The 13,588-nt window shown below is 58.3% G+C and overlaps 2 protein-coding genes and 1 pseudogene across 3 annotated transcripts; 2 read left to right on the top strand and 1 right to left on the bottom strand.

Annotated features, from left to right (window-relative positions):
• Positions 1-1,289: 1,289 nt before the first annotated feature.
• On the top strand, positions 1,290-2,563 carry LOC306955433 (DNA polymerase epsilon subunit 4-like; the record flags this gene model as incomplete). Its single annotated transcript, XM_079546728.1, has 4 exons — positions 1,290-1,526; positions 1,615-1,699; positions 1,861-1,902; positions 2,556-2,563. 4 exons carry the CDS (start codon positions 1,290-1,292, stop codon positions 2,561-2,563), a joined length of 372 nt encoding a protein of 123 aa, XP_079402854.1.
• Positions 2,564-7,155: 4,592 nt separating this feature from the next.
• On the top strand, positions 7,156-9,085 carry LOC306955339 (bone morphogenetic protein 2-like; the record flags this gene model as incomplete). Its single annotated transcript, XM_079546607.1, has 5 exons — positions 7,156-7,402; positions 7,516-7,652; positions 7,862-7,984; positions 8,255-8,453; positions 8,700-9,085. The coding sequence occupies 5 exons, from the start codon at positions 7,156-7,158 to the stop codon at positions 9,083-9,085; spliced, it is 1,092 nt and encodes a 363-aa protein (XP_079402733.1).
• A 1,069-nt stretch (positions 9,086-10,154) lies between these two features.
• On the bottom strand, positions 10,155-12,431 carry LOC306955432 (potassium voltage-gated channel subfamily V member 2 pseudogene; annotated as a pseudogene). Its single transcript has 2 exons — positions 11,184-12,431; positions 10,155-10,430 (listed from the first exon to the last, which is right to left on the bottom strand). The product of its transcript is annotated as a potassium voltage-gated channel subfamily V member 2 pseudogene (transcript).
• Between the last annotated feature and the right edge of the window lie 1,157 nt (positions 12,432-13,588).

The following is a 13,588-nucleotide window of genomic DNA, read 5'->3' as shown; positions in this document are numbered from 1 at the left end:
TAAGACTGAATGCCAGGGGACTCCCCCTATTAGTCCCTTGAACAATTCAAAGTCCGCCCTCCTGAAGTCCAAGGTAGCAATTTTACTATTCCCCCTCCAGGCTCCACCTGTGGGGCACAGGGATCATGGAGGTCTGGGTTTCAGGGCATAGAGTGGATGGAGGACCGTATCTGGGGCACAGGGAGGATGGAGGGCCATATTTGGGGTATTGGGTGGATGGAGTTTGGGGGCACAGAGTGAAAGGAGGGCCATGTTTGGGACAGGGAGGGTGGGGAGCTGTGTTTGGGGCACAGGGAGGATGGAGGGGGAGACTTCATTGTGGTCTTCCAGTACTTGAAGGGAGCTTATAAACAGGAGGGGGAACAGCTGTTTATGATGGTGGATGGTGATAGGAGAAGGGAATGGTTTTAAAGTGAGACAGGGGAGGTTTAGGTTGGATATGAGGAGGAAGTTTTTCACCCAGAGGGTGGTGAGGCACTGGAACAGGTTGCCCAAGGAGGCTGTGGATGCCCCATCCCTGCAGGCATTCAAGGGCAGGCTGGATGTGGCTCTGGGCAGCCTGGGCTGGAGCCCCCAGTTCAAGAAAGACAGGGAGCTGTTGGAGAAGGTCCAGAGGAGCCACGGAGATGAGCAGGGGCTGCAGCACCTCCCTACAAAGACAGGCTGAGGGAGCTGGGCTTGTTCAGCATGGAGAAAAGAAGGCTGGGGGTGACCTCAGTGCAGCCTGCAGTGCCTAAAGGGAGCCTGCAAACAGGAGGGGAATCAACTCTGTGCAAGGGGAGATGACAGCAGGACAAGGGGAAATGGTTTGAATGGAGGGAGGGCAGATGGAGGTTGGATGTCAGGGGAAGTTCTGTGCTGTGAGAGCGGTGAGGGGCTGAACAGCGGCCCAGAGAGGCTGTGATGCCCCGTCCATCCCTGGAGGTGTTCAAGGCCGGGTTGGATGGGGCCCTGGGCAGCCTGGGCTGCTGTGAAAGGGGGAGGTTGGTGGCCCTGAGTGTGGTGGATTCACGGCCCTTGGGGTCCCTTCCAACCCCGGCCATTCTGTGGTTCTGTGGTTCTGTGGTTGGCGGCCCTGCACACAGCAGGGCGTTGGAACCGATGATCATTGTGATCCTTTTCAGCCAAGCCGTTCTATGGTTCTGCGATTTGGGGCACAGAGCGGATGGAGGGACGCATTTGGGGACTGAAAGAGGAGCAGAGCCGCGCTGGGGACACGAGGAGCCCGGAGGACCGCGTTCGGGTTTCGGGAGCAGCGCCCCCCAGCGGCGGATCTCGGCGGTGCGGAAATGACCGCGGTGAGCGAGCTCCGCCCGGCGGCGCTGCGCTGCTCTGCGCATGCGCGGCGCGGGATGGCGGCGGCGGCGGGAGCGGAGGCGGTGGAAGATGCGGGCGGTGCGGTGCCGTGTGCGGGATCGGGCCGCGCTGCTCGGCTGCCGCTGTCCCGCGTGAAGGCGCTGGTGAAAGCCGACCCGGACGTCGGTCTGGCCAGCCAGGAAGCCGTGTTCGTGCTGGCGCGGGCCGCGGTGAGGAGTGGGGCCGGGCGCGGTGCGGGGCGCGGCGTTCCGTTCCGCTCCGTTCCTCCGTGCGACGCTGCGCGTTTTGTGCCCGCAGGAGCTGTTCGTGGAAACCATCGCTAAGGACGCCTTTGTGTACGCCCAGCAGGGCAAGAGGAAAACCCTGCAGAGGAAGGACCTGGGTACGGTGCGGGGTGCGGGGGTCCCGTCCGTCCCGGCGGCTTCGAAGGGAAGAGAAATGATGCAGAGCTCAGCTCTGCGTTTCGTCCTTATTGTCATTAAGTGCTGCGGATGCGCACAGAGCAGGGCTGGTTTTGTAGCGTTCCGTCCTTTCCCTTTGCAGATAACGCCATCGAGGCCGTGGATGAGTTTGCCTTTTTGGAAGGTGAGTTTCGCTTCCTTCCCGCATTTTTTCTATAATCCCTTTCTGCAGAGAGGAGCACAGAATGGTTTCCCCCCAGGGCTGTGTGCTCGCACAGCAGCAGTAGCCCCGTATCCTCCTGTAGCCCTCCTGCAGCCCCCTGTCGCTCCATAACCTCAGTATCTGTGCTTATATCTGGGCCTTCTAGCCCCACATCCCCCTATAGTCCCTCCTATAAGTCCATAGCCCCCTATTTCCCCCTAAACCCCCCCCTCAGCCCCCTATCTCCCCATATCCCCCCTATGGCCTCCCCATGGTTCCCTATAGCCCCATTTCCCCCCTGTAGTCCCTTTATCTGAGCCTTCTAGCCCCACACTCCCCTATAGCCCTCCTTATAGCCCCTCCACAGCCTGCCATCTCCCTATGGCCCCCCACCCTCCCATAAGTTCTATATCCTCCTCTATCAATCCTACAGCCCCCCATAGCCCCATAGTCTCTATATCTGGGCCTTCTAGCCCTACATCCCCCTATAGCCACCCCAATAAACCCATAACCCTCTGTAGCCCCCTCCCACAGTCCACTATCTCCCTATATCCTCCCCATATCCCCCCTACTGCTTCCTATAGCCCCATATCTCCCTATTTCCCCCCTGTAATCCCTTTATCTGGGCCTTCTAGCCCTATAGCCACCCCCATAACCCTCTGTAGCCCCCCCCACAGTCCACTATCTCCCTATATCCTCCCTATATCCCCCCTACTATAGCCCCATATTCCCCTATTCCCCCCCAGAGTCCCTATATCTGGACCTTCTAGCCCCACACCCCTCCTATAGCCCCTCCTATAAACCCATGGTCTCCTATAGCCCCCCCCCACTGCTCCCTGTAGCCACATATCCCCCTCTATTCCTCATACAGCCCCTATGGCCCCCTATTCCCCTATTTCCCCCACACACAGTCCCTTTATCTGGGCCTATATCTGGGCCTTCTAGCTGCACATCTCCCTATAGCCTCCCCCTATAAACTCATAGCCCCTGTGTCCCCCTATACTCCCTTTCACAGCATCCCTATCTCTCTATATCCCCCTTGTGCCCCCTCCCCACTGCTCCCTATAGCCCCTTATCCCCTTATATCCCTCCTACACACCCCTATGGCCCCATATCCCCGTATTCCCCCCTATAGTCCTATATCTGGGCCTTTATCCCCACATCCCCATATAGCCCCCCCCCCATAGACCCACATCTCCCCCTATGACCCCGAGTTGCAGTTGTTCTTGTAGCTGCATTTCTGTTTCCTTTCTGGTCTCTGAGGCTGTGTTGGTTTATCTTTGTTTTCATTTTTAGGTACTTTGGACTGAGTTGGCCAGAAATGGAGTTCTCTGCAGAAAGAGACTGCAGGCACCAGTGTGGGGTGGCAGGCAGGATGCCAAGGGTTGGCTGTAGTTCCTGGCACTGAGACACTGAAATGGGCAACCGTAATACTTTGTACCAAGTTTAAGTCGTCGTAAGTTCATTATTTAAAGCACATGGTTTGTTTCTCTGTAAGTATTTCATATGACTTTGAACCCCGTGTTCTGCTGCTGCAGTGCAGGCTGCTCCCCAGCCCTGCCTTCCAGGGCACCACAGAGCAGACAGCTCAGATCCCGAGGCACAAACCTGATGATTTATACGTATCTGGTGGTTTATAGATATGTTCTTAAAATGGAAATGTATTTTTCTTTGTATGTCTTTCGTTGGGCTTTTTGTTGTTGTTGTTGGTTTTTTTTACCAATGCAATTAAAGGCGGTTGCTGAGTTGCTGTCCTGAGTGCTCCTGAGTGCTGCTGTGCTGCTCCGTGGCACCAGTGTGCTTTGGCAGGGATGCTCTCCCGTGGCATTTTGCTTTACTGAGCATTTCCCCAGGGTTTCTGTCTGAGGAATCCCAGCTCTCCTCCAGGCACTACGTATGAGCTCCAGAGGCTTGGGTTGTTTTGGGGGCTGTGCAGCTTCCATGCAGTGACGTGATGGCTGCGCCCGCAATGATCACGGTTGGATAATAATAAATCCCTGGTTTTGAAGGCAATGTCTGATGTTACGCTGCTCTTCTTTGCTCTCATTGCTGAACCTGGCAAAACGCTTCCCCTGGGGGTGGATCTGCTGGGCTGGGCAGGTGGGGCTGAAGCTGATCTCTGAGCACGTTGCTGTCTGCTGCCAAAGAACCTCTCTGAGTTTTGGTGCTGCTGAGGAACAGATGTGAGTTGTTGTGGGTAAAACAGCCGCTGAATGCAGGCAGTGGGGGTGGAGGGTTTGTGTCCCTTTGGGATGAGACTTGGAGGCGGCCGAGCTCCCGTGGGCTTCGTTAGTTGGAAAGCAGTGGGAAGGACAGAGGTGTGGGGAGGGCTGTGAGCAAACCTGCTTGCTCTCCAGCATCCCTGGAGGTGTGTGCAGAGCCGAGATGTGGCTGCTGTGCTGGAGATGCCACCACTGTGCAGGCAGCAAGTGGGAGCTGTGTGCCAGTGACAGCAGCACCATTCGTCACTGAGATGCTCACCTTCTCACCTCCTGGACCAGGGAGGGCTGAGGTAAGAACCTGGGATGCTGCGGCCCTCCTTGCCCTTCCCAAAGCACAGCAAGTGGCCCCGTGAGGCATCGTGGTGTGGGGAGAGCTGCCCGGTGCCTTCTGTGCTGATTCGGGCTCATAGGGATGCGTGGTTTTGTGTCTGATGTTTCCCTGCTGTGCTTTTTTTGCTGGGCAGCTTTGCCCACAGCAGATCAGTCAGGGTTTGCCTTTGGGCCGAGCCCATGAGCTGCCTCAGGAAGACTGGGGTGATGTCCTGAAAGGAAGAAATGGATCCATTTGTTCACCAAGGGCCTTCAGGAGCAGCTCTGGTTTCAGTTCCCTGTGCAGCTGTAAAATGTCAGCACAGGTGGTGCCAAAATCACTTAGAAATGAGAACTGCAAACTCGATTGTCCCAACCAGAGCAAAACCTTCTGCTGGGGTAAAGCAGAATTGGGTCCCTTTGGTGCTGCCTTGCGAGTCTGCAGATCAGAGGGAATGGCATCCATCCAATCCAGTGTGTCTGCAGGGACACATTGCTGCTCCATAAGGCTGTCAGGCAGTGTGAAGTGCTGCTTTCCAGGGCTGGCAGAATCCTGTGCCCCACAGCTGTGCCAGGGAGGTGCATTTGTCCCCAGGCTGGTCGGTGGATGGTGCCTCATTCGGTGATAACGGCCCAGCTGGGAAATGCCCGCCGACCCCCAGGTTGGGTTTCCCACTGCCCTGCAGCATTTTCCTTCTGTGTTTCTGCTGTCAAAGCTGAACGTTCAGCCCTGGCACTGGAGAACGGGGGTCCTGGGGAAGGTTGTTACCATTCTCTTCCTGCACGCTGCTTGGAAACCCACGGGAGGTGATGGCAGCATGGGGAGCTGTGGGGTGAAGGAGCAATACCTGAGGTTGGTCCCTGCCTACAGCAGGGGGGCAGGGCAGCCCCTTGTTGCCCCTCAGCCACGAGGTATGGTGGTAAAAACGTCCCACGTTGCAGCAGCCTGGGGCTCTCAAGGATTTTTCCATCGGTGCCTGAAAGCAGCCAGCAGCCTTCGTTGGGGGCTGAGGGTTTCTTTCCGAAGCCGATTGAGGGAGCAGAGAGAGATTTATTTGAGAAGCAGTTTAATGGTTGGACTCCGCATCCCCAAAACCTCCTCCCTGTGGGTCTGCCTGCCCCGGGCTGTGGATTGGGGCCGTCCCCCGGGGTGTCCCAGCGAGGTGCTGAGGGGGATCTTCGTGCCTTTGTGTTGCAAATCTTTGCAGGAAATTGATGTGGGAAGGAGCTGCTGCTCCTCGGCGGATCCCCGCCTGCTTAGGTAAGCACAGCTGCCTGCTGCCCCATCCCACTGCCCTGCAGTGATGCCCTGCAGCTCCTGGGCTGATTTTGGGGATAACAGCTGTGCAGATCGAGGGCAGCAGCCTCTGCTTTGGCTGCATGCAGCCGTGCAGTGAAGCAGGCTGAAGAGTAACTCAATGGAGACGATGGGGCCCCACGGCAGCAGATGCGGATGGGAAGGAGATGCTGAGAGATGCTGCCCTGACATCAAAGCTGCTCTGATGCCTGTGGGGTGGGATGGGGACAAGAGAGGGATGCTCCACTGGTTGGTTGAGGAGGGAGGGGGGTGCAGGTCAACCCCCCAAAGACAGAAATCCCAGCTCTGTATGGGCGCTTTGAGCTGCGCTGAGAGGAAGGGACAGGCGGCCCTTGGGTGATGAAGCAAAGCTGGGGCACAGGGGATGGGGGGATGTACAGCCCTGCACTGAAACGGCTGCTCTGGGCCCATCTGGCAGCACAGGGGTGGGGGGGTCTGCAGGTGGGGCCACTGTGAGACCCCCGCCAGACTGTCTGTGCTGTATGTAAATGGCAGAAGGTGACTTTTGTCAATGAGAGCCGCTGGTTTAAGCAGGGCTCGTTAGAAATGAACCCTCTGCAAAATGGTTGGCAGCTCGTAAGGTAAACATTGCAGGCAATTGGCAGCTCTGCCCCAACGTCCCGGGATGCTGCCCTGCACGTGTGCCGTCTGGCACTGCAAGGCCAGCTGCTCTGTGCACAGCATGGGCAGAATTGGGGTGGGAGGGGGAGCAGCCCCAGTCCTATGGGATGTACTGCTGCTGGCGGGCAGGGAAGGGGAAGGAAAGGATGTGGAGGATGTGATGTTTCCTCTGCCAATTAACCCAAGCCTGTCGTTGCCTCTTTGTGTATTCTGGGTAATTAATGGCCCTTTCACCATCAGAATGTGGGGTTGGGGTAAATGACAGATGCCAGCTGGCCATGCAGCTCTGGATGCACTGCGTTAACAGCTGCCTTCACCCGCCGCTTTCGCTCTGCCGGAGGGGGGGGGGGGGGGGCGGCACGGGATGGGCTCTGATACCGTCACACCGATCCCACAGCCACGAGAGCATGGGGACAGGAGGGGATGCGGCCCGGTCCAGCCTGGCTGCGGTGCTCTGGACCCATGAGTGCTGCCGTTAAAATCCAGTCGGTTTACTTTGGAGAGCAGAGGCAGTCGGGGCCGCAGCGCCGAGGCTCGCAGCCGGATCCGCGTCCCCCCAGAGCGCTGCTGCCAGCCCTCCCCTCCCGTTGTGTACTGGGGCTAATTGGTGCAGGGTGCCCATCTTTGCACCTTGTTAGCACGGCGATTAGCTCTCTTTACCCTCCTGATCGCCCATGTGCATATTTGACTCCAATCCATCTTTCCAGCGAGTTATAAATGCGGCGCCGGGTTTGCAGAGGGGAGTGAAGCCGGGACAGCAGAGCCATGCTGGGCGCCGTGCTGCTGCTGCTGGCTTTGGCACGGCCGGCATCCACGGAAAGCCGCAGGGCCGAGGCTCTCAAAAAGCTGCTGGAAGTTTTTGGCATGGAGGACCCCCCGCCCCCCCCGGCCCACGTCAAACAGCCGCCGCAGTTCATGGTGGATCTGTTCAACGCGGTGGCCAACGCCGACGGGGTCACCAAAAACCCCGACGTCCTGGAGGGGAACACGGTGCGCAGCTTCCTGGATAGAAGTAAGGGGAGGGGGTCCCTGCGGTGCTGGGGCTGGGGGGGTAGGGGGGGGGAGGGGGGAGAGCTGTGGGATGGGGCCGTTTGGTTTCACTTCCCGATCCGTCCCTCCCCGCAGCTCAAGGTGAGAAGATGCGGTTCCTCTTTGTCCTCTCCAGCGTGGCCAAGAATGAGAAGATCCTGACGGCGGAGCTGCACCTCTTCCGTCTGTGGCCGAGAGCCGCCGAGGGGCCCAGGAGGCATCACTTCTGCCAGGTGAGGGGGGGGGAGCCCAAAAGGACCATTTCTGCCAGGTGAGGGGGGATGGGGTGCGGATGGGGGCAGGGACGTGCCCCGCTGTGCCCAGCAGCGCTGCCGCCGCCGCTTTCTCCCCGTCTCCATCCTTTCCCCGCCCTCCCCCCAATACCCACTTCCACCCCCCCCCCACGCCATGGCTGCTCACCTCCCTTTGCCTCCATCCCCAGGTCAGCGTGTACCAAATTCTGGACAAGGCTGAGCCGGACTCCCCCAAAGGACAGAAGCTGCTGGCAAGCAGGCTGCTCTCACTGCAGGGCTCGGGCTGGGAGGTCTTTGCCATCACGCAGGCTGTGAGTGCTCTTACACCGGGTGTATGGATGGCACAGAGAGAAAAATGGTCATTTTGCATCCGAGAGCCTTTTTAACCTATTTCACCCCGTTCTGGGCCTGCAGTGCCCACCTGAGGTTGGGGTGCGCAGCCTGTGGGGAGGGGTGGGAGTGTGGGTGGGCGCCCCGTTGTGGTGCTGGTACTGCTGCTGTCCACTGTGACACATTTTGGGGACATGGGGACACTGCCACAGCCCCATCCCACCGTGGTGACACTGTGTTTGCTTCCCCAGGTTCGGGATTGGACCCAAGATGAGAGCAGCAACCGAGGTTTGCTGGTGACGGTCCACAGCCTGGGTGGCAGCACACTCGAAGCCCCCGCCGTGCAGTTCGCATCCAGCGGGGACCACCATGAGAGCAAAAAGCCCATGCTGGTCCTGTTCACAGATGATGGGCGCCGAGGAGCATCCCTGCCCATGGCCGGGGTCCCAGGTGGGTGCCACACAGCAGGGGGCCGTGCCCAGGTCCCTGCATGCAGGCTTCAGCTCTGCCTTAGCCTGAACACAGCCGTGCTCAGAGCTGTGGCCACGCTGATGACCACCGTGGGGCTGCAGAGCTGTCACCTCCTGGTGGCTCTGCACTGACTGTGCAGAGGGGTGGCCAGCACCGCTGCTCCGCTTCCTCCCTCCTTTCAGGCTCGTGCAATCACTGATGGAATCGTTTTCTTATTTCTGACAGCCTCACAGCCTCGGGATTTCCCTGCCAAGCTGACCGGGCCGCGCAGCGCACGCTCTCTGGACCGCCTGCAGCCGTGCCAGAGGCACCCCCTGTCCGTGGACTTCGAGGAGATCGGCTGGTCTGGGTGGATCATCTCCCCCCGGGGTTACAACGCCTACCACTGCAGAGGCTCCTGCCCCTTCCCCCTGGGTGAGAACATGAGGCCGACCAACCACGCCACCGTGCAGTCCATCATCAACGCCCTGAAGCTGAGCGAGGGCGTCAGCAGCCCCTGCTGCGTGCCTGACAAGCTCTACTCCATCAACCTCCTCTACTTTGATGACGATGAGAACGTGGTCCTCAAGCAGTATGATGACATGGTGGCCGGGAGTTGCGGCTGCCACTGAAGTAGAGATTCCCCCCCCCATTGCAGAGCAGCTCTGCAGGGTCTCTCTTTGGCACCGCTGTGGGTTTTTGCAGAACAAAGCAAAGGGGTGCACAGCTGTGACCCCGTTGGTGCTGGGAAGGCTCAGGGTTGGACTCAGGGCTGATTGTGTGCAGGGTTGTGTGGGTTTTCCCACCTGTAGTGGCTGTACCATATGTATATAGTGAGAGCACTAATATATGACTGAAATCGGTGTCCTGTAAATGTCTGTACAGCGCTGTGTTTTGTAAAGTGAACTCAGAGGAACTATTAAACGTGCTGTTGTCAGTGGGGCTCCCTTTGTGGTGATGCTGCCCGTGGGGTGGGTGATGGATGCAGTGGGTGCTGCTGTGCTGGCTGTGCTCTCCAAGCAGCACAAAGGGGGGGTGAGAGCACGATGCCATATGTGTGCCACGCTTTGAGAGAACAGCAAAGCTCCTGCTTGGACACAGCAGAATCACAGAATGGCCAGGGTTGGAAGGGACCTCAAGGATTGTGAATCTCCAACCCCCTGCCACATGCAGGGCCACCAACCTCCCCATTCAATACCAGACCAGGCTGCCCAGGGCCCCATCCAACCTGGCCTTGAACACCTCCAAGGATGGGGCATCCACAACCTCCCTGGGCAGCCTGTTCCAGTACCTCACCACTCTCTGGGTAAAGAACTTCCCCTTGATGTCCGACCTAAATCTCCCCTCCCTCAACTTAAAACCATTTCCCCTCATCCTACACATATCAACCCCTTCAAAGAGTTGATTCCCCTCCCCTCTGTAGGCTCCCTTTAGGTATTGAAAGGCAGCAATGAGGTCACCCCGCAGCCTTCTTTTCTCCAGGCTGAACAAGCCCAGCTCCCTCAGCCTGTCCCCATAGGGGAGGTGCTCCAGCCCCCTGATCATCCTAGTGGCCCTGCACAGCAGCGTGCAGGAGCTGGTGAGCAGGGGGAATGTTTGACTCCCTGCTGTCACCACGCTTGCTGCGCTGTGCCAAAACCTGAGACAAAGCACGGTTTGGGGCTGCTTTATTAAACCTTGCTGCTGGGGCTGCTCCCCAGCTCAGCACCCCACATGCCTGGGGTCGGGGCAGCAGCACTGCGACAGCTTCTGCAGGATGCGCTGCTTCAGATGGAGCCGCCTGGAGAGCTTCAGGGAGAGGCTGCTCTCGTTCTCATGTGCCTTCAGCTTGGCGTAGTAGTCTGAAAACTTGTTGTAGAGGATGGAGATGGGCATGCCGTTGAGGATGATGCCAAAGGAGATGCAGCCAAATGCCACAATCCGGCCCAGAACCGTGTCGGGCACTGTGTCCCCATAGCCCACGGTGGAGAGGCTGACCTGGGGGGGAAACACAGAATCACAGAATGGCCTGGGTTGCAAAGGACCACAGTGCTCATCAGTTCCAACCCCTGCTGTGTGCAGGTCGCCAACCAGCAGCCCAGGCTGCCCAGAGCCACATCCAGCCTGGCCTCCAATGCCTGCAGGGATGGGGCATCCACAGCCTCCTTGGGCAACCTGTGCCAGTGCCTCACCACCCTCTGGGTGAAAAACTTCCTCCTGATATCCAACCTAAACCTCCGCTGTCTCACTTTAAAGCCATCCCCCCTTGTCCTATCACCATCCACCCTCATAAACAGCCATTCTCCCCCCTGTTTATAAGCTCCCTTCAGGTATTGGCAGGCCACAATGAGGTCTCTCCAGAGCCTTCTCCTCTCCAAGCCAAACATAGGAGAGGTGCTCCAGACCATTTTAGTGGTCCTCCTTGAAGAAGGAATGGAGAGGATGAAGCGCTGTGTGTTTGACATTGCTGCTGCCCCACGAGCTGCTCTGCAGCCTGAGCTGCTCCCCCCTGCACGTCCATCACCCACCCACACTGCAGCTCCAGTACGGGGCGACGCACCAACACAAAGCTGTGCAGACTGGGGTGCTGCAGCCCAGAGCTTGGGCAGGAGATGAGGTTTGAGCGTGGGTTTGCTTGGGAAAAGGAGCACAAGGAGGTGGGACAAGGGAAGGGCTGGCATCCTCAGCTCTGCTCCTCGCTGCCTCCACCCCATCCCACAGCCACACCGCAGCCCTCTGCCCGCTCCTTACCGCTGCCCACCACCACGCGTAGGGGATGCTGGTGAAGTTGGTGCCTGGCACGTCGTGCTCCACCGAGTGCATGAGAGCAGAGAAAGTGAAGACCCCCATGGCGATGAAGAGGAAGAGGCAGCAGACCTGCTGGTAGCACTGCCTCATGGTGAAGCCGAAGGCGCGGAGCCCCGTGGAGTGCCGTGCCAGCTTGAGGATGCGGAAGATCCGCATCAGCTTGATGAGTTTGAGCACTTTGCCCAGCTTGCTCACGTTCTCCACTTTGTGCAGCTCCTCGTGGTACAGCGTCTCTCCTTCGTCCAGGTTTTCAAAGAGGATCTGGATGTAGAAGGGCAGGATGGCCACCAGGTCGATGGCATTGAGCGCCGCCCGCAGGAAGTTCTTGAAGCTGGAGGAGGAGATGAGCCGCATGAGGTACTCGGAGGTGAAGAAGATGGCGCAGATCATCTCCGTCTGCTCCATCCACTTCTTCCCCGTCTTGTGCTTCATCTCCTCCACCGTGCTCAGCGTCATGCCCACGATGGAGATGAGCACAAAGAAGCTGGACATGACAGCGATGATCTTGGCCGGGACGGATGAATACGGGTTCTCAATGAGGTTCCAGATGGCCCTGCGGAACTTCCCCAAGCATTTGCCCTCAAACTGCCCTGCCGAGTCCACGGGCTCCAGCTCCGCCTCCAGCTCCTTCTGGATCTTCAGGTACTCGCTGAGCTCGTCCTGCTTCTCCTCAAACAGGATCCGGCAGCAGCGCTGGGAGTGCTTCAGGTGGATCCCCCAGTACTCGATTTCCTCCACGAAGTTGCTGGGGCACATCTCGTCCATTATCCACAGCACCCCGCTGCAGTAGAAGTGGAAGATGTAGTGGAAGATGGAAGGGTCTCTGTCAAAGAAGTACTCGTTCCTCTGCACGCAGTAGTCATCACAGAGCTTCAGCTTCTTCGTAGGGTCGGTGCAGGTGGCCAGCTTCCCCAGCCTGGTGACGGGGTACCGGGCCACCACTCTGCAGGCGATGTGGAACAGCTTGCCACCCACATTGATATTGAGGAAGTACTTGTTCCTCCGGACTGGGACCTTGCTCTCCTCCTGGCTCCGGTCTGCCACGTTCTGCATGGAGCGCCATTGCTTCACCAGGCTGTCCTGTGCAAACGGGATGTGCAGCTCCTCCTCCTCGGCCGTCCGGCCGCCCCGCCGTGCCGCAGGCTTCAGGCTGGCACACAGACTCGCGCGTCTCCTCCCCAGCTGCCCCATTGCTATGCTATCCCAGCTATGGCGTGTGGGATGGCAGCCGTGGCTTCATGGCCGTGCTGCCCCACACACCGACAGCTGGGACACTGCCCCGAGCTGCTGCCCACGGGCCCTGGCTGTGTGGAGGCACCTGCTGGGTTCCCAAAGCTGATTGCTGAGCAGATTGCACTGCAGGAGCTGCGGGCAGCTGAGCGTCCGCTCCTTAAGACGCTAATGAGATTGGAGCACGAACCCTTTATATAAGGAACTAATTCCAGCCCTGCACTTTTCCCTTATTCTGTTTTCGTTACTTGTGTGTGCTTGGTGCACGTCACAGCATTGCCCAGCAGGACACCCTTGGTGTTGGAGGCATGAGGTCGGTACCAGCTTTGTAAACCCACAGCAGATGCAGCTCTTGGCCCCAGCTGTTGGTTCAGCATGTGAGCACTAATGCAGCTGCCCTGTCCCATCTCTTCCATCACCCAGAGGAGGGAAGCACTCAGCACCTCCCCAGCTCAGCCCTCAGAACCCCACAAAGCTGCCACGAGGCTGAAAAGCAGCTCCAGCCCTCAACAATCGAAGCCATTGAGCCCAGAGAACAGAAGAGAAACGCTTCTGGCACAGAACAGAGGAAGGGAAATCACTGTCACAGATGCATTCCAAGTTTTGTCTGAAACCCAAAACACCGGCTTGCTTTCAAGCCTGAAACACTCAGGGGTCAGTGAGCAAAGTCAAAAGCCTGCAGAGGGAAGAAGCTGCCCGTCCCACGTTCACACTGCAGCCTCACTGCTGAGCACAGAGCCCAGCAGAGCAGCACAGCACGGCTCAGCTCAGCAGCTCAAGCTAAGAGGATGATCCAGGACAGGCTGCTGACAGCTGACCTCTGCCATACGGCCCCGACACCACCAGCAGCCCTCCCTCAGTCCTGTTGGGACAACTGAAGCACCCCCTGCTCCGCCGGGCGCCCCACGCCTATCATTTGCTCTAAAGCAGAAGGAATGAGCTCAGGCAGTTTTTCTCCACCTTATTCTCAGGCTAAGAGCTCCATTTGTCACCTGTTCAGCTGCAGCAGCTCACTGTAAGCGCCAGCTGCACACCTGCACCCACTGCTCCGTTCACCCTGCTCCCCAAATTTCACTTTCCCCAGTTCAGCCACTGCGCACTGCAGTCACAGAACAGCC

This window comes from Tetrao urogallus, assembly GCF_951394365.1.
Source record: "Tetrao urogallus genome assembly, chromosome: 25".
Lineage (NCBI taxonomy): Eukaryota > Metazoa > Chordata > Aves > Galliformes > Phasianidae > Tetrao > Tetrao urogallus.
Note: the sequence above shows the minus strand (reverse complement) of the source record. Positions and strands in the feature narration are given on the sequence as shown.